Raw genomic sequence first — 19,354 nt, 5'->3', positions numbered from 1 at the left:
CGATACTGATTATTACAGCTCAAGTAGACCGATAACTGATATTTTCAACCAATATCTATGTCTGGTGTAAATTTTGAAAATAATGTCAAAATTTATATATATATATATATATATATATATATATATATATATATATATATATATATATATATATATATATACAGTTGCAATCAAAATTATTCAACCCCCCCAGAGACTGCAGTACTTTACAAAAAAAAGCTTGTCTGAAGTTTCAGGACTTTATAAAAATTGCATCTACAACAGTGTACTGGCATATTAAAAGTGACAATGTCAATATATAATGTAATGTGTTTGAGTTCTAGGATTTTTTTAATAACACAGCTGTCATAATTATTCAACCCCTATTCAACATTGCCGTTTTAAGTCATTAATTTTTGTTGTGGGGAACAATATTGTCCTAAAACACAATTAAGCTTTTAGAAACTATTAAAAAAACTGAATCAGCTTGAGATGTTACACATCTATACATTTATCCCATGTGCTGAAGTTGAGTAGCAAATATGGTAAAGTCAGCAGGGCTTTCACAAAAGCTATAGAGAAGAAATAGTTTCATTGTATTAGAAAGTCTAAGGCTAAGTGAAGATTTCTAAGACATTAAAAGCCTTATTCCTTAGTTTAAAGTGTGTTGTACCAGAAAACCTTTGAGGGTGCTGAACCAAAAATGCACAATTTCATAAAATGTTTGATCAGACCAACTGAGAAAAACCTGCAATGTACAGCCAAAGACTTGCGAGATGACCCGATGAAAGGAGGAAAAATATTTCATTCTAGAGTAGAAGATGAACATAAGACTAGCATGGCTTTCATGTTGGGGCATCTTGGCGAATACCATTTTTGATCAAGAAGAACAAAAAGGTCAGCTTGAATATGCTAAAATTTATTTGGATATACCTGTGGAGTTCTGGAAGAATGTTTTATGGAGTGATGTGACCAAACTAGAACTTTTTGGACGTATAGATCGGCGGATTGTCTGGTGCAAAAAAGGGAAAACTAATGAGCAGAAGAACACTATCTCCATGGTCAAACATGGAGGTGGGCTGATCCAATTATGGGTTTGTTTTACTGTAGCATGAAGTGGAAAACATGAGCGTATGAAGGAAACTATGGATTCTTTGAAGTATCAGGCCATTCTGCCAAGAATTGAGATGCCTTTGGTGCAAAGACCGAAGATGATGATCAATGGACTTTCCTGCAGGACAATCATGCCAAAGTAAACAAACAAATCTACTTATGCTTGGTTCAGGGATCAGTCACAGAATGATCTTGAGTGGCCTGTTCAGTCTCCAGATTTAATTCTCATTGAAAATATGTGGTTGAATTTGAAGAAAGCAGTGGCAAAGTGAAAACCAAAGATTATCCGTGATCTAAAAGCTTTTTCAGCCGAGGAATGATCCAAGATTGCAGTAGAGAGGTGATCAACGCTTCTAAACACTTTCAAACAGCGTTTATTTAAATAATAAAAGATTCTGCACCAAATTTTACTTTTGGGGGTTGAATAATTTTGAACATGAACGTTTAGAGCCAATTTGATTTTTTTTCCCCCATTATTTATCAATTTATGTTCTCAGAATTACTCAAATGTGTATTAAAATACTTTATCTAATAGTGTACTAATGCCTTTGTAGATTTGTTATTAGAAAAACAAATTATCTGGAACAAAATGTCTTGCATGTCAAGGGGGTTGAATAATTTTGATTGCAACTGTATGTATATATATATATATATAACAAGACTCTGACAAAAACCTTCTCTAAATACTTTGAAATTATTTTTTCTGCAAATCGGTTTCAAAAATGGCAGATACCGATTAATTTCAGCGCTGGTAGTACATTAGGTTAAACTAAATTAAAAAAAGGAATGCTGAATTGGCAACTAGCTTTTAAAATTTTACTTTATTTCAGTTGAAGTAAAAAAAATTGTAATAAGTAAAAAAAAAAGTAATAAGTAAAGTATAAAGTAAAAAGTAAAAAACAAAGTGATTAGCCAGTTTTGCATACTATTTCTGTCACATAATGCTCACCTTTACCACAAAGTTATATGTGACCCTGGACCACAAAACCAGTCTTAAGTCGCTGGGGTATATTTGTAGCAATAGCCAAAAATACATGGTATAGGTCAATTTTATTGATTTTTATTTTATGCCAAAAATCATTAGGAAATGAAGTAAAGATCATGTTCCATGAAGATGTTTTGTAAAATTCCTACTATAAATATATCAAAATGTAATTTTTTATTAGTAATATGCATTGTTAAGAACTTAATTTGGAGAATTTTAAAGGTGATTTTCTCAGTATTTTGAATTTTTTGCACCCTCAGATTCCAGATTTTCAAATAGATGTATCTCGACCAAATATTGTCCTATCCTAACCTTTCATGTGATGTATATATCTCAGTTTTGTAAAATTTAACCTTGTGACTGGTTTTGTGGTCCAGGGTCACATATATCAGCATCAAAACTGTTCGAATTGGCTGTTATTGTTGTTGTGTGTTGCACACTTTCAGTGAAGACAACTTGTGTCATGTCTGGTTTAGGTGGAAATAAAAGCCAAGAGACTAGAAAACAACGACAGACAAACGGTAGTAAGTCACGCAGATGTTTGACTGTTCAATATTATGGCAAAGTGTGTGTGTGGCCACTGTCCAGTGAGAAACAAACGGTGCATGAATTACACGTGACAGTGTTTGTGTGCGTGCGCAGAAAGCCTGGCACGTGCTAGCATGACAGCATGTCCTGTAGCCTGGTGCTCTCGAGTGCGTCTTCCCCTGCATTATCCATCAGAATGTGCAACCATCGCAATGCAAAGTCAAAAACATCTTAATCGTGAGCTCCCGAATAAGTGAATAACAGCTTGAGTGAGACAGATGGGGAGAGGGAGGGGGTCCCAAAGGCCTTGTCCAGCTTTGGAACTGTAACTACAAATAGCATCAAATTCCAACATGTGCAGACATTTAGACCACGCTGGACTCAACAGGAGTCCTTCTTTGTCCTCTTCCCACTGTTAAAGCTGAGGAATCAGGTAACAGCACACTAATGCATATTCCACAGCGGGGATGACCGAAACACCTTACAACACGTCTACGCCAAGTGAGCTACATGACGAAACCAGAATGATCCTGTTATAGTCTGGTTTTGTCATTTCGTCTGCTGACAGATTTGTTGGTTATAATGGGCGCATGCTAGTTTTGTCATTCTGCAGCGGAGTGTTATAGTCATTGCATCTACTAATAGTTTTAAACTAGCGTACTAGTTTTGTTGTATAATAAGCATTGTAGGTTTGTTTGTTAATGTGTCATTCTGGTGTATCTTCCAACCTGGTCTCATGATGAAATGTACCTATGGGAATGTTTTAACGAGACACCAAATACGTACCAGTAGGTACATATAACCGATACCCATAAAAATGCTTAATATCGGCACCGATAATCAGTCGACCCCTTGTTTTTATTTATATATACAGTGCATTTTTTTCACATTTTGTTTTGTTGTAGCATTATGTTAAACTGCTTGAAATTTGTTTTTCCCCACATCAGTTTACACTCCATACACCATAATAATGACAAAGCAAAATTACAAATTTATTAAAAATAAAACACTGAAATAAGTACATTGCATAAGTATTCATACCCTTAACTCAGTACATAGTTGAAGCACCTTTACAGCCTCAAGTCTTTTTGGGTATGATGTGACAAGCTTTGCACATCTGCATTTGGCAATTATCTGCCATTCTTTGCCTCAACTTTTCACCTCTCAAGCTCTGTCAGCTTGGATGGGGGCTGGCAGACATTTTCTAGAGTCCTAGTTGTTCCAATCGTCTTCCATTATGGATAATGCTTCTATGAACCTTCAATGCAGCAGATTTTTTTCTGAACTCTTCCCTAGATCATTGCCTTTTTTTTTGCTCTGATATGCATTTTCAGCTGTTGGACCTTTTCTGAGAGGTGTGTGCCTTTCTAAATCACACTCATTCAAATGAATTTGCCACAGTTTAACTCCACTCGAAGTGTAGTAACATCTAGAAGCAATATGAATGCTCCTGAGCTTTTGAGTGTCCCAGAAAAGGGTATGAATACTTATGCAATGGGATCTTTTCAGTTTTTTATTTCTAATAAATTTGCAAAGTTGTTACAAACCTGTTTTGTGCTTTGTCATTATGGTGTATGAGATGTAGATTGATGTGGACAAAAAGTAATTTATAGCAGAGTGAAATGTGAAAAAAATGAAGGGGTATGAATACTTTTGCAAGGCACTGTACGTTAACCTAAATTAAAATGAGAAATGATGTCTTGGCAACATGTTTTTTTGGTTAATTTTTGTAAGGAGATTGCACGACAAACGTTACAATTGCGTTGAATCGTTTCAACGAGCAGAAAATATGCTTGACATGTTGCGCAAACCATCAGCGTACAGCATATTGATGCATTCAGTTGTATAAAAAAAATTAAGGAGAGCATTACGCAATGTTTTTATTCTCGCAAGTGACATGAAAAACATCCCAATAGTAATCTAGAGCAATAACGTGATGCGAATATTCAGCATTTTACTTAACTTATTTAAGTTAAAGGCAGCATTTCTAATTTACGTGTTTTTTTGTATTTCAGCTGTATTTCAGAAGATTTTTAATAGTTTTAGCGTACTCTGGCACAATAGTTTGCATATTAGTTTTAATTAACAGTGCATTTCAGTATTTGTCTGCTAATAATCTGTTGATGATAATAAGAATTCACTAGTTTTGTCATTTTACTTAAATGTTTTTAAGCTTTGTTGGCTTGCTAGTTTGTTGTTTCATCTGCTTTGTTGATTTTAACGGGGTGTATTACGTCATCTGTGTTTAGTTTAGATTCGTCCGCTGACATCTTTGTCGGCCTTAACGGAAGTGAACTGATTTCGTCATTTTAGTTTGGTCATTTCAAACACTGACTTCATTGATTATACATTGTAGATGTGTAACGTCACTTGTTTGGAGTGAAGAACAGGGTGTAAAATCTTTGCCACTCAGTAGGCATACTTAATCTTAAAACACGCTCATTTGTATGCATTACTGTCAGAATGGCCCATCTTCCTGATTGCACGCAGCTGAACCCCGTCACCCCAACCTTACTCCCAGGCTGCAGGAGGCGCCATGATGACGCTCCCCCATCTCATTCAGGACCCTGTCGTGCAATCGCACGGATTTGCAAACAAGTGTTTGTGCAACGCGGCTTCCTCCCAGTTGGGAACACACAGATACACACACCAGGATGTTATTGTGCATTACACACAACTAAGAGTTTGAAGTGTGTGTGTGTGTGTGTGACAAAGATGAAGGTCAACAAAGATGAAATGGACATCGATATCAACACTGTAGCTTTACACAAAAGAAAAAGGAAGAGGGAGGAAACAGAGATGTTCGGAGAGTGAAGGAGCCGTCTGTGTCTCCAGAGGAGTCTTCCCACACTGAGCAGGGACCTCGGAAGGAGCCGTGCGTGCGTGTGTGTGTTTGCAGGAAAAGAGAGGGCCGGGCCAGCATTGTCTCTTTCCCCGTGTACACCCTTGTTTGTTTACTTTTAGCAGTAGTTATCTGGCAACCTGTCTGCAGGGCCTGAGAGGTCACGGTAATGAATTTACTGCATTAGTCCGAGGTCAGCTGGAAGCCCGTTGGACCGTGCACGTCTCTGCGGAGCGATACAGCGCTTCAAATCCGGTTAAAGTGCATTTTAAGAGTCCAAGTCTGGAGTTTTTTGGTAGCGTCTGGATCCTTGAGACTAAAGTATTGAGAGCGACACAGTAAAACTGGTCTCAACAGAGCCATGGGAGCAGTTTCTTATAAGCAGACAGCATGATGGGAAACAGACACGGATCTGGAACGGGAAGGAAGAGGATGAACACATTGCATGTTACCTTTACACTCTTAACCCTATGGTCTTGTTATTTTAGGGCTAATAAAAATATGTTTTGAATTTTTATTTTACTTCATTGGAATAGAGTGCATTAGTGCCCTCCCCCTTTTTCAGTGGTGCTGATTCCGGAAGTTTTTCTTCCATTCATTTTTCCCTAAGGGATTTATTAAAAAAAAAATCTTTGTTAAAGTGCTATAAGCCATGAAGCAAGCCGACTAGCTACGAGGGGATTCAAAACAGTACACATTTTGATTTGAGGCAAAAAAGTTGCCTCAAGACTGGGCTTTAGTAAGGGAAAAAAATACAATTATTGGTATTTAATCAAATTAGAAATGTTAAAACTATCCATTTAAAGTTACTGATTATACACTACCAGTCAAAAGTTTTTGAACAGCAAGGTTTTTTATGTTTTCTCTTCTGCTCACCAAGCCTGCATTTATTTGATCCAAAGTACAGCAAAAACAGTAAATATCTGAATTTTATTTACCGTTTAAAATAACTGTTTTCTATTTGAATATATTTTAAAATGTAATTTATTCCTGTGGTCAAAGCTGAATCTTCAGCATCATTACTCCAGTCTTCAGTGTCACATGATCCTTTAGAAATCATTCTAATATGCTGATCTACTCAAGAAACATTAAATATTTGTATCAATATTTAAAACAGTGGAGTATTTTTTTCAGGATTCTTTGATGAATAGAAAGATCCAAGGATTAGCATTTATCTGAAATAAAAAAGCTTTTGTAACATTATACACTATACTATTTCAAAAGCTTGGAGTCAGTATAATTTCTTTTGTGGACAAAAAATTACAAAAATTAATACTTTTTATTTAGCAAGGATGCTTTAATTTGATCAAAAGTGATGATAAAGACATTTAAAATTTTACAAAAGATTTCTATTTCAGATAAATGCTGTTCTTCTGAACTTTCTATTCATCAAGGAAACCTGAAAAATTCTATTCTGCTGTTTTCAACATAATAATAATAATAATAAATGTTTTTGAGCTGCAAATTAGAATATTAGAATGACTTCTGAAAGATCATGTAATACTGAAGACTGGGGTAATGACGCTAAAAATTCAGCTTTGAAATCATAGGAATAAATTAAATTTTAAAATATATTCAAATAGAAAACAGTTTTTAAAATAATAGCAATATTTCAAAGTGTGCTGTTTTTGCTGTAAAATGCAGGCTTGGTGAGCAAAAGGCATCTTTAAAAACATTAAAAATCGTACTGTTCAAAAACTTTTGACTTAGTGTATATATTCTAATATTTAAGTGTCACACTCTATGTTGTGAAACTTGGTGACTTTTGTGGCACTTGGTATGTGAACACAAAAAAAATATATAAACTTGATTCGAAAGAGTTTAAAAAGTCAGTCTTGTGTTGTTCCTGGTTAAAAATGGCATGGGAAATAGATGGGAAATACATAGGGGGTACAATCCACAAATCAGCCATAATGGAAAAAAAAAGCACACAGCGGAGAAAGGGCTGAAACACAGAGGTTGTTCATTTTCTTTTCTTTTTTTGGTTAATGCTTTTTTTAAAGCACTGCAATAATATTATATAATATTATTAAAAAGTATGTATCTTCAATAACATTTCAATAATAGTCTTTATTAGATGCAACAAACAATTAATTAATTGTGCAGAGCTTTTACTGTGAGGTCGAGTTTTACCATCTGAGGAGCAAATCCTCTTCATAATTCTGTGTTTGTTTGTGTGTGTGTGTGTTTGTTTGTGTGTGTGTGTGTGTGTGTGTGTGTGTGTGAGAGAGAGAGTGAAAAACAACCACAATGCAGTCTGTGTTTGTGTGACTACCCACCAAAGCGGCCATTTTGACATAGGCCTATTTCTATCGCTCAGTCAGTCTTTACATCGTTTGTCTTAATAAGAGGATTCGCGAGCAAATTAGAACTTCATTAACGTTACTAGACAAGAAAACAGCGGTGAGTGGATTCTAACGTAAACGATTCTGATTGGCCATTGCGTTCAAGAAATCAACAGCTATCTCTGTGATTGGCTACACTGCTCAACGCTACAGGAACGCTTTGTAATAGAAACCCCTATTCATAAATATATCGGAAAACACAGTTTTTCTCAGTAACTAGTTGTTTCATGTGTGTGTTGTATTTTTTCTTGTGTAATTTCGTTAACTCACAGAGATGGAGATATAAGCTGTCATCTTCTGAAGGTTGCTGCCATCCACTGGAGCTGCTCTCTCCATTTACGTAGTCTGTAAGCGAAATAAATGCTCCGCCCTCCACTTGAATATATTTACTTTATGTCCTACAATTCTGTTTCTTACAAATGTATCAAATTCTGACTTTATATCCTGTAATTCTGACTTTATTTCTCTGAATTCTGACTTTATATTCCACAATTCTTACTATTTCTCACAATTCTGACTTTATATCCCACAATTCTGACTTTATCCCCTGGTTTCACAGACAAGGCTTAAGCCTAGTCCTAGACTAAAGTCTAAGTCTGAGCTGTTTCAACTGAAAAAAACATGTTCTGACTGATCTTAAAATATATCAGTGCCTTTGTTTTGTCTCAAGATGCATGCCAGTAGTGTTTTTTTCTAAGCACGTTTATAAAAATGACTTAAATTCCCTAATTGAACTATGGCCTAATCCTGGCTTAGTCTAAGCCCTGTCTGTGAAACTGGGCCTATATCTCACAGTTCTGACTTCATTTTTCCAAATTCTGACTTTATATCCTGTAATTCTGACTTTATTTCTCTGAATTCTAACTTTATTCTAGCAATTCTGACTTTATGTCCCACAATTCTGTTTCTCGCAAATGTATCAAATTCTGACTTTATATCCTGTAATTCTGACTTTATTTATCTGAATTCTGACTTTATATCCCACAATTCTTACTATTTCTCACAATTCTGACTTTATAGCAATTCTGACTTTATGTCCCACAATTCTGTTTCTCGCAAATGTATCAAGTTCTGACTTTATATCCTGTAATTCTGACTTTATTTATCTGAATTCTGACTTTATATCCCACAATTCTGACTTTATATCTCACAGTTCTGACTTCATTTTTCCAAATTCTGACTTTATATCCTGTAATTCTGACTTTATTTATCTGAATTCTAACTTTATTCTAGCAATTCTGACTTTATATCCCACAATTCTGTTTCTCGCAAATGTATCAAATTCTGACTTTATTTCTCTGAAGTCCCAACCTACATGTTCCATTTCACATAAAACATTTCATTCATTACTGATGTAAAAACGAACTCCGAACTCAATCCCAGCATGCCCTTGTGCCAACTGTCTTAGCAAATAACCCTGAAAACTGCTAGAAAGGAGCATTTACACCAGATTTCTGCTCTCACAGTCCGGTTGCATAATGATATTGATAGTAAACATGTCTGTGGTTCATTTCATACACCAATGAATCAGCTTGTTGTGCGCTGGATATGGCATGCGGTGTTCAACTGAACAGAATAACTATTCTCTTCCCCAGAGGGCAGTTCAGTCATGTGTACAGTGCAGAGTGGAATTGTGGGATATATATTATGTGAATAACACTGTTTTCTGCAGTGTACCACGTTACTTGTCATTAAGCAGATACCATAGACAACTAATCTTGTTCAATCCATCTTCAAATGTGATGGAGGGGATGATTTTTAGCTAATAATTACTAATATTCTCACAAAGATACTGTATGATTTAGGAAGAGTACTTTTATGCCACTTTTTGGTTGTTTTTTCTTTCCACCAGTGAATAAATGATTTGGGTGAACTTCTTCATAGCCACCAGAAATCGGGACAAAATCTGCATTTGTGTCTCATTAATGCAAATATACCACTGTTCTGAGTACAATAAACTAGTATGTGTAATGTAACATACAGCGAGTGAGTGGCTGTGTGCAGAGCAGCCTGGCCTTAATTTAAACAGGCCCCACTGAGTCTGACAGCCCCCCTGTTTACATGAATAAAATCGGAAACAAATGTGAACACAATCACCCCCTCCTCCACACACACACACACACACACACACACACACACACACACACACAGACATATCATCATCAGACCACAGCTCTGTATCACTATGCAGGATGACTGTATCTTCAAGAACCCGTCTATTTGAGAAAAGACAAGAACATAAAGAGACAAACATTTTGTGTCGTCCAAAAACTAATGTTGCAAACACTACAAATATTTGCTACTAAAGCTATACATGCTTTTCTTTTACCCCAACCCAGACCCAAGAGAGACTCATTGTTTTGTGGCCAATTCTCCATGTGTGAATTTCATAAAAATGTGCACTGTGATATTTCCTTCTTGACAGTTAGACACATTCATCTACCTTATTCTCATTAGCGTAACACACCTAGACATTTACTTCTATACATTTTGTAATTCCCATTATTCTACAAAACGGAAATTCTTATTAGGTTCCCATTACTGTCTTTTTCAGTGTATTACAGTACAAATAGCTGTAATTCAGTTATTATTGATTTTTAAAATTTAAATCAGCATTAAACGTAGCACAAAAAACCCACCATGTAGTATTAATACTAAGCAACTGAACAGCATTAAGGTAATGACAGTAAGTTTTGGTTGTTTGTTTTTAATTGTTGCATTTCATAAATAAAAAGGTTTCGTTTTTTGTTAACAATTGCGAGTTCTAAAGACTGATTTGTGAGATATAAACTTACAATTCTGAAAAAAAGTCACAATTGCTAGATATAAACTCTGGAAAGTCTATATCGCAATTCTGACTTTATATCTTGCTATTCTGACTTCATTTCTCGCAATTGTTAGTTCATATCCCGCAATTTTGACTTTATATACCGCAATTCTGACTTTGTATCTCGCAATTCTGACTTTGTTTTTCACAATTGCAAGTTTATATCTCACAATTTTGACTATTCCTCACAATTCTGACTTTATATCCCACAATTCTGACATTATATCTTGCAATTCTGGCTTTATATCCCATAATTTTAACTATTTCTCACAATTCTGACTTTAATTTTCGCAATTCTGACTTTATTTTTCACAATTGCAAGTTTATATCTAACAATTCTGACTATATATCCCACAATTTTGACTATTTCTCACAATTCTGACATTGTATCTCACAATTCTGACTTTAATTTTCGCAATTCTGACTTTATTTTTCACAATTGCAAGTTTATATCTCACAATTTTGACTATTCCTCACAATTCTGACATTATATCTTGCAATTCTGGCTTTATATCCCATCATTTTAACTATTTCTCACAATTCTGACTTTATTTCCCACAATTCTGACACTGTATCTCACAATTCTGACTTTAATTTTCGCAATTCTGACTTTATTTTTCACAATTGCAAGTTTATATCTCACAATTTTGACTATTCCTCACAATTCTGACTTTATATCACACAATTCTAACATTATATCTCGCAATTCTGGCTTTATATCCCATCATTTTAACTATTTCTCACAATTCTGACTTTATATCCCGCAATTCTGTTTCTCGCAATTCTGACTTTATTTCTCTGAATTCTGACTTTATATTTTGCAAGTCTGACTTCATTTCTCACAATTTAATTGTGACTCTATATCCCGCAATTCTCAATTTAGATTTCTCACAATTCTGAGAAAAAAAAAGTCAGAATTGCAAGTTTGTATCATGCAGTTCAGAGGGGAAAAAAATCAGAATTGCGAGACGAAAACTCGTGATTGAAGGAAAAAGGTCAGAATTGTGAGATAAAAAGTTAACATAATTACCATTTTTATTTAGTAGCGGAAACAGGATACACATCTACTTATCAGACAGGAAACTAAATGAACATGTAATATTTATTTGAGGGTGTTTGCATAAATTATTTAATCATTTTGTGACGGTGCGTGTATGTATATAAATGTGTGTACACACTTACTTATACAAATATGGATAATAGCTTGAATAAATAATGAATATGTCTGTCTGAGGCTGGTACTGTAAATTACAGCTCTAAGAGATGGACTGAAAGTAAAGACACTGCTTGTGTACAGCACATCTCCTCAGTAACCGAGATGGGCGCCAATTCCTTGTGCGCTTTCATAGTTGCATCATGCCACATATGAAGAAAAACGACTGTTTCTCTCTCACACACACACACACACACACACACACACACACACACACACACACACACACACACACACACACACACACACACACACACACACACACACACACACACACACACACACACACACACACACACACACACACACACACACACACACACACACACACACACACACACACACACACACACACACAAAACAGCCCTGGCTTTAGTTTGCATAAAAGACTCACTTTAACCATTGAGTTATAAATCAATTTTCTTTATTTAAATCAGTGGTCTGGCAGTACGCTACAAATGAAACAAAAACCAAAAAGCAGAAAACAAACAAACAAACAAACAAAATGACTACAATACCCAAACTTGGCACTGGAAGAATGCTTGCGAGTGAAATGAATGGAGTCGCGGTATGGTTTGTTCCATGTGCGAGTGTGTACAAACACAGAAACATCACTGATCCAGCTTCCAAACAGCTGTCACGAGTACAAACACTAAAATTATTAGCATCATTATCAATACCATCATTATTATGCCATTCATATTTCAAACAGGCAGTAAACCGTTACATCACGGGTGCCTTCGGTCTGGGAATGAAGCGCCTGACCCAGAAACACCCGTCGGGCGTCAGCGAGGCCCTTCATTCCCAGACGGTAAGATGCAACTCGACTAGGACATGAAAATGACCCAACAGCAAACAGCAACGAAAAATAACATAAGACAAAAGTAGCGAAGTGGACCATCGTGAGGCTCTTTTGGCGGGCGAAACCCGAGTGAGACTCGTCAATACACTAAACAAATGAGCTGATGAAAAGGACGCAGGGTTATTGCAATGAAATGAGCGATGTGCTAACTGAAGCCGCATGGATGGATGACGCACATGAGCCACGACTATATGCACTGCTGCAGCAGCTCGCATTGTTTTATGGTCGATTCTCTGTGGTGAATCCCAAAATCAAAAAGAACTAAATTTGATTATCCTCTTTTAGTATCATAAAGCTTTTTGCATTGTGACATTACTTTCTTGACTAATTAAACAAACATTCATCCTCCATATTCTCATTACCGCAACACAACTGGACATTTTACTTCCGTAAGTTTTGTAGTTCCCATAATTGTACAGGATGGTAATATCCTTTTTAGATTCTAATTACTGTCGTTTTAATGTATTTAAGTACAAATATGGTAATCCAATTATTTATTTTTACATTTAAATTGCCAGTACAACAAAATCTACCATGTACTACACAATTTAAAAAAGCATTACGGTAATGGCAATATTTTTTTCTTAGAATTTCAGTAACAAAAATGTTTATTTTTTGCATTTTTTGCATTTTTTTTAATCTAAAATGATGATTTTTTCCTGCATTATGGTAATGACAATACCTTTTTCCCACATTCCAGAACTGAAAAGATTTATTTTTTTGCATTATGGAAGTGAGAATTATTTTTTTTAACATTATGCAAATGAAAAAACTTTTCTCCTGCATTTCAGTAATGCAAAGTTGTTGTTTTTTTGCATTATGAAAATAAAAATGAGGTATTTTTCTACATTACAGTAATGAGAATGATTTTTTAGCATTATGCAAATGAATTTTTTTTTCCTGCATTTCAGTAATGAAAAGGTATTTTTATTTTGCATTATTTTCATTTTTCTACAGTAATGATAGCGCATGATGGTAAAGAACATTTTCCGCATTTCAGTTCTGAAAACTATGGAAATAAAAATGAGTTTTCTGTGTTATGGTCATGAGAATGATTTATTTTTACCATTATGGTAACGACAACACTCTTCCCCCTGCACTTCAATAATGAAAAGGTTTCTTTTTTGCATAACGGAAATAAAAACGACAGAATTGTTCTACATAATGGTAATGAGAACATTTTAGAATATTTCGGAAAAAATAGTGCTAAAATGTCACAAAAACGATGTCACAACGCAAAAAAATGTCTTATTTCTTTTGATTTTGGAGTGAAATGTGACCCAGACACGTTTCAGCTAGATGCAGAAATTAGGTTCTAGATTGTACGCTAGACATGCGGCAGAATATTATCACTTTCCTTTCAAATGTGGTCTGATTTTCATACTATTGTTTACAAAGGTCCTTTAAACTGATGCTGCAACTGCAGGCGGAATGCCACGAACAGAGAGTCTATATGTAAAGACTTCCAAATACCAATTGTCACGACTAAAATGAGACTCGAGTGCGTTCAAAGCATCCTCAGCGACTTCATTTGACAAAAACACGCTCTTCAAATGTTCTGTTAAATGCTATTTGGGGAAGTTGGTCCCGGTTGCTACTGCATTTTTTCCCCTCTCTATTTTCAGGGCGTCCAATAATGGATTGCGCAGATGCTGAGATTAAAGACAGAGAAAGACATCACAGGAAGTTAAAGAAAGAAAGTAGACGTTTCAGCAAAAGCAATCAGCCTTTAGAAGTACGTCTGTTTGTTTGATACTATTGGCCACGATTATATTCTTCATATTATTTTTATTTTATTAGCAAATTGGCTGCAGCGATTTGTATCCTTACTACAAAAACAGTTTTTTGTAGTAAAAACTGACCAAAGAAACCTTTTTTTTTCTTTTCTTAAAAATACATCTTTTTATTGTTTAGTCCCTCTACTTACACAACATCCTCCTGTTTCTTACTCTCTTCAGAGCGATATTTCTCCTTTTATAGGGTTTGATGTGAAGTCATGAGGCAGATGGGACTCAAAACAAACAGGTCATGATATGGTGAGACACGAGGGATCGATTGAGGATTAATTTTGGCAGCATAAACGAGTCGTTTTGGAAGCAAATTCATTTGATTTCAGTGGTGATATGAATCTTCACATTTGGAATGTCGTACAAACGTCGTCTTTTTTTGGATTGCAAAGGAAGTTCAAGTATTCGAATATCGTTGTTCTCAAGTATCTCCTCATAATCTGCCAAAAACCTCTGAGTGTTTACGCTGCCAAAATGCCACCCTCTTACTGGGAGTGTGAGTGCAATGTGTGTGTGTGTGTGTGTGTGTGTGTGTGTGTGTGTGTGTATATATATTTATATGTATGTGTGTGAGATTTATCTAACGGTGACGCCCAGCTTCTCCAGAACACGTGTGCCCTTCTCCTGGTACTCCTCTCTGGTCATCCAGAAGTTGTCTTTGTCCTTCATGATGTCGGCTAGCACCGCTCCGCCCAAGAACACCATGTGTTTACGGCGTGGAGGATCCTCGATGCGGATCTTGAACTTCTACAGAAGCAGAAGCAAAGACAGATTCAGAATAACAGCAATGCTGCATTTTTGAGATATCAGTTTCGATATTTGTCCTATTTAAAACTTGACTCTTCTGTAGTTATATCGTGTACTAAGACCGGTGGAAATGCAAAGCTGCGAGTTTCTAGGCTGATAAGATTAGGAACTACACTTCCATTCCGGCGTAATAGTCAAGGAAGTTTGCTGCCGTAATATGGCCAAAGCAGGCGAAGTAATATCAGAAATGAGTTCCCAGCTAGTTTAGCATTTGCACATGTGCTGCGTGGTATTACTGCTCCTGCTTCAGCCTTATTACGGCAGCAAACTTCCTTGACTATTACGCCGGAATGGGAGTGTAGTTCCTAATCTTATCAGCCTAGAAACTCGCAGCTTTGCATTTCCGCCGGTCTTAGTACACGATATAACTACAGAAGAGTCAAGTTTTAAATAGCACAAATATCAAAACTCGTTGGTCATTTATGAACGTGATGCTATTGTTCTCATAGGATTTAATGATCTATGCTAAGCTATGCTAAAAGTGATATCGCCAGAACAGGAGAACGGCTGAATGGATTTCAAAACGGTAAAACTCAACTTATTAACTCGGGGGGAGTTGGAGAATGAGCCTATTTCCAAAAAAAGTGGAGTGTTCCTTTAATGCAGATGTTTTACAAGCAAATGGGCTGACTCTGAAAGCCTTTTTTATATACATTTATTTTACGCCTTAAGCAAGGGACAAGAATGAATGAAAATATGAGTACATGAACAAGGTTTATTTTCTCTATTATAGTTACAGCCATTTAGAGGCAACCACTGCATTTTTAAACAATCTACAGAATAAACAACACTTCTTTCTTAGTCGTGTAGACAATAAATGCAGGCATGATCAAAGTAGGCCACTCTTTCAATATTCAAAGTGCAAATGACCGAATTTTTCTGATACAGAGCTATAGACACAATACAGCTTATTATAGCCCACATACTTATAACAGCCTAGATATGATATGTAGCCTAATTTGTGCACATTGGGCAGTCGCTCTTTAAACGTGGGGTATTAAAATTGCTTTTGAATGCGTGTGCGCGTTTTACTTTTGGTTTCGTTTTAACGATACCGCGTGCATTCTACAATACAAGAGATTACTTTAACAAAACCATTTGAAAGTGGGAGGACACCAACGGGATTTTGAAAAGTGTCCCGAGTGGAAATTACGCCGCTGCGTGAGTGGAACTCTGCCGTTGAGTTATCATCTGATGCGAATTTATGCGGCGATGTACTGTAAATTGAGACGGAGGCGGCAGAATTGTATCTGACAGACTGTACGCTGTAGTAAGTCGCACCACAACAATTACTCACACTCGCACAAATGCTCCCAAATATAATTTGAGGTCGCGCAGATTAAATTTCGGAGCATATGCAATTTCGAGCCCTGTAAGTCTATTGGATTTTATGATTTTTAATCTTCAATTTTATGAAAACTATAAGTCAGATCAGTCTGAAGAGCTGGGCTGAGTTTGGTGGTTCTAGCTTGAAAGCTCTAGCAGGAGTAGCGTTCAGAAATTTAAATAAAAGCTATAAAGTATAAAGTAGCAGATCTTTCTCAAGCCAACCTAATAAAACCCAAAATGAATATAGATATCATTTGACTACATTTTATTGTAGGTCTATCTAGTTATCAGTTTAGTGCATCTACAATCATAACATAGCCCTCAGAAAGAAAGAAAAAGTCCCAATTTCAGGAGGGAGTTCCCCTCTAGTTATTTTCTGACATAATCTCAAATACTGCTGGATAAAATGCAACAGTGCTAAGTAGTCAGTTAGAGGGGAATAGCACCATCTAGTGGTCAGAACCTACATCCTAGAGATGATCAAATGGAGTAAGTGTGTATTAGAGGTTAGTTGTGTTTAAAGGTGTGTTATCGGTACCGAGAGCTTGTCCACGTCTCCCTTCAGCACTCGCTCCAGGTAGAGCTGCTTGAGCTCACGCTCCAGACGAGACGGCAGACCAGGATACATGGTAGAACCGCCAGACAAGACGATGTGTTTGTAAAACTCAGCCCTGAGATAAAGAGAGACAAATTTGAGTGTGAGTTTCACGTCAAATATATATGATATAATGATAATATTATAGCTATAAAATATTATCAACATATTTTCTATTTTTCTAAAATTATTACATGATGCATTGTATATTAGACAATATATGTAACAGATAAAGATACATGTAATAAACAATATTTTAACTTATATAAAATATATATACAAATATAGAGATAGAGATAATGATATTATAATTAAAAAAATATTAGCATAAATAAAATAACATTATATATTAAAACCACACAATTATAATATACAATAATTATATTTTATGTAAATATTTTACATTCATTTTTAAATATTACATGATAATATGCAATATCTTTTTTTTTTAAAATAGATTAAAAGCATGTTATTTTTTATAAAACAAAATATATAATTATTGGTTATTACTACAAATGCTATCTGGGATGAAATAAAAAAAATACACACACACAATTTATTAATTATATAATATATGTTTATATTAAAGATTATATATTATAGACAATAGTTTAGTATTACTATAATATTATAATAACATTTATATATAAAATTATACAATTATAAATGTACAATACTTATATATTTTGTTTTGCAAATTTTTTTTTAATGTTTTAAATCTATTTTTTAAAAGATATTCCACATTTGTATGAAAAAAGGAATTTTCTAAAAATAGTGTAATATTATTTGGCAATATATATAACCGAAAGATATAATATAAGCAGCCAAACCACAATTTATTCAGACACCTTCAACATTTCTCACATTATCTCAGTTTATTCAGAAAATGCTAATAAAATATGACAAGAAGTCAACTGTGTCAGAACAAATTTATCTTGATAATGTCAGATAACTTTAATGGAAAAGTATGTAATGAATTACAATCAACCAGTAGTATGACAATATTTACACAACTATCAATACTTTGTTGAACAATTATCAAGCATTGCTTCATTTGGTTCAGTCTGTGATGTCAAAAGGTCACATCAGCAATTAATAAAAACATGGTCAGGTCAAAGTATCTGAATAATATTTAGTCCCAAATTTTTATCAATTTAACTGATATTCCACTGTGTGAAAATGTTTTGGGTATAATATGTCACAGTTTACTTATAATTCATAGCTTACTTATAATTTATGTTATATTATACAATATATAAGCATTATATATAGTAACAGGAAAAGACAGAAATATAATACAATATACTCATACATTAATATCAAATATCAAATATAAATATTTTAACTGACCTGGTATCAATGTCGGCTGCCTGGATGGTGTTGAAGAGCAGTTCAGCCACACCCACTCCTTCCACGTTTATGAGGTGAGGCTGGAACAGAGCCTCCGGAGCCTCGAACCGCTCACCGCCAACTTTAATCACCCTGCCGTCCGGCAGCTACAAACCCAGTGACAAACCAGTGTCAATTCTCCCATTTTAAACACTGCTGATGTTTGCATGGGTTAAAGCATAACTGTTGCCAAAATGCAACCTGGGCTGGTTTTTTTTACTGTAAACGAGACAAACTTCTAAAAGCATAATTATGACAAACGAGCCGTTTTTGAGATTGACCGTGATTTCGTTTTGTGGTCAGTGGCCGGTGAATGGGAGTACTAGGGGCATACATTTGAGCGCATCAAAATCGATATTTTTTCAACACTAAGAAGGCTCGACACACCATGACACTTTGCTCGAAGTATCGGCTGGTTCTCTACACATGAACTCCAGCATTGAGAACATTGTTCGTGTACACACAGTTTACTAAAAAAAAAGGTTTTGTACAACTCACTTTCACTGTTTGGGTTTCCGCTCGCAGCCATCTTGCCAGTCAAGAGGTGTCGATCTCAGAATGCGAATGAATGGACTCCATAGAACTAAATATTAGGCTTATATGAGGCTCTTTTTACAACTAGAAGTTTAATATTGTTTTTCACTTGCGCCAAAACAACGAATTAGCCGTGCATTTATATGGAAATATGCTTTAGGAGCTATCCATCCTCGCATTCGGAGATCGACACCTCTTGACTGGCAAGACGGCCGCGAG

At 35.4% G+C, this 19,354-nt stretch overlaps 2 protein-coding genes across 2 annotated transcripts in view; one reads left to right on the top strand and one right to left on the bottom strand.

The window, feature by feature from the left end:
• meis1a (Meis homeobox 1 a) overlaps positions 1 to 14,331 on the top strand; it is a 22,640-nt gene extending 8,309 nt beyond the window's left edge. Inside the window, exons 8-11 of the mRNA XM_073842554.1 lie at positions 5,367 to 5,480; positions 5,570 to 5,768; positions 12,545 to 12,643; positions 14,320 to 14,331. Of these exons, the coding sequence (XP_073698655.1) occupies positions 5,367 to 5,480; positions 5,570 to 5,768; positions 12,545 to 12,643; positions 14,320 to 14,331 (424 nt within the window). The remainder of the gene's footprint in view (positions 1 to 5,366; positions 5,481 to 5,569; positions 5,769 to 12,544; positions 12,644 to 14,319) is intronic.
• Positions 12,240 to 19,354, bottom strand: part of LOC141336824 (actin-related protein 2-A-like) — an 8,698-nt gene continuing 1,583 nt past the window's right edge. The window contains exons 2-4 of the mRNA XM_073842552.1: positions 18,563 to 18,708; positions 17,156 to 17,288; positions 12,240 to 15,228 (exon numbers count right to left, since the gene is read on the bottom strand). Coding sequence (XP_073698653.1) covers positions 15,058 to 15,228; positions 17,156 to 17,288; positions 18,563 to 18,708 — 450 coding nt within the window. The 3' untranslated portion in view covers positions 12,240 to 15,057. The remainder of the gene's footprint in view (positions 15,229 to 17,155; positions 17,289 to 18,562; positions 18,709 to 19,354) is intronic.

The sequence above is a fragment of the Garra rufa genome, chromosome 6 (genome assembly GCF_049309525.1).
Source record: "Garra rufa chromosome 6, GarRuf1.0, whole genome shotgun sequence".
Lineage (NCBI taxonomy): Eukaryota > Metazoa > Chordata > Actinopteri > Cypriniformes > Cyprinidae > Garra > Garra rufa.
This window is presented reverse-complemented; position numbering and strand designations above follow the sequence as displayed.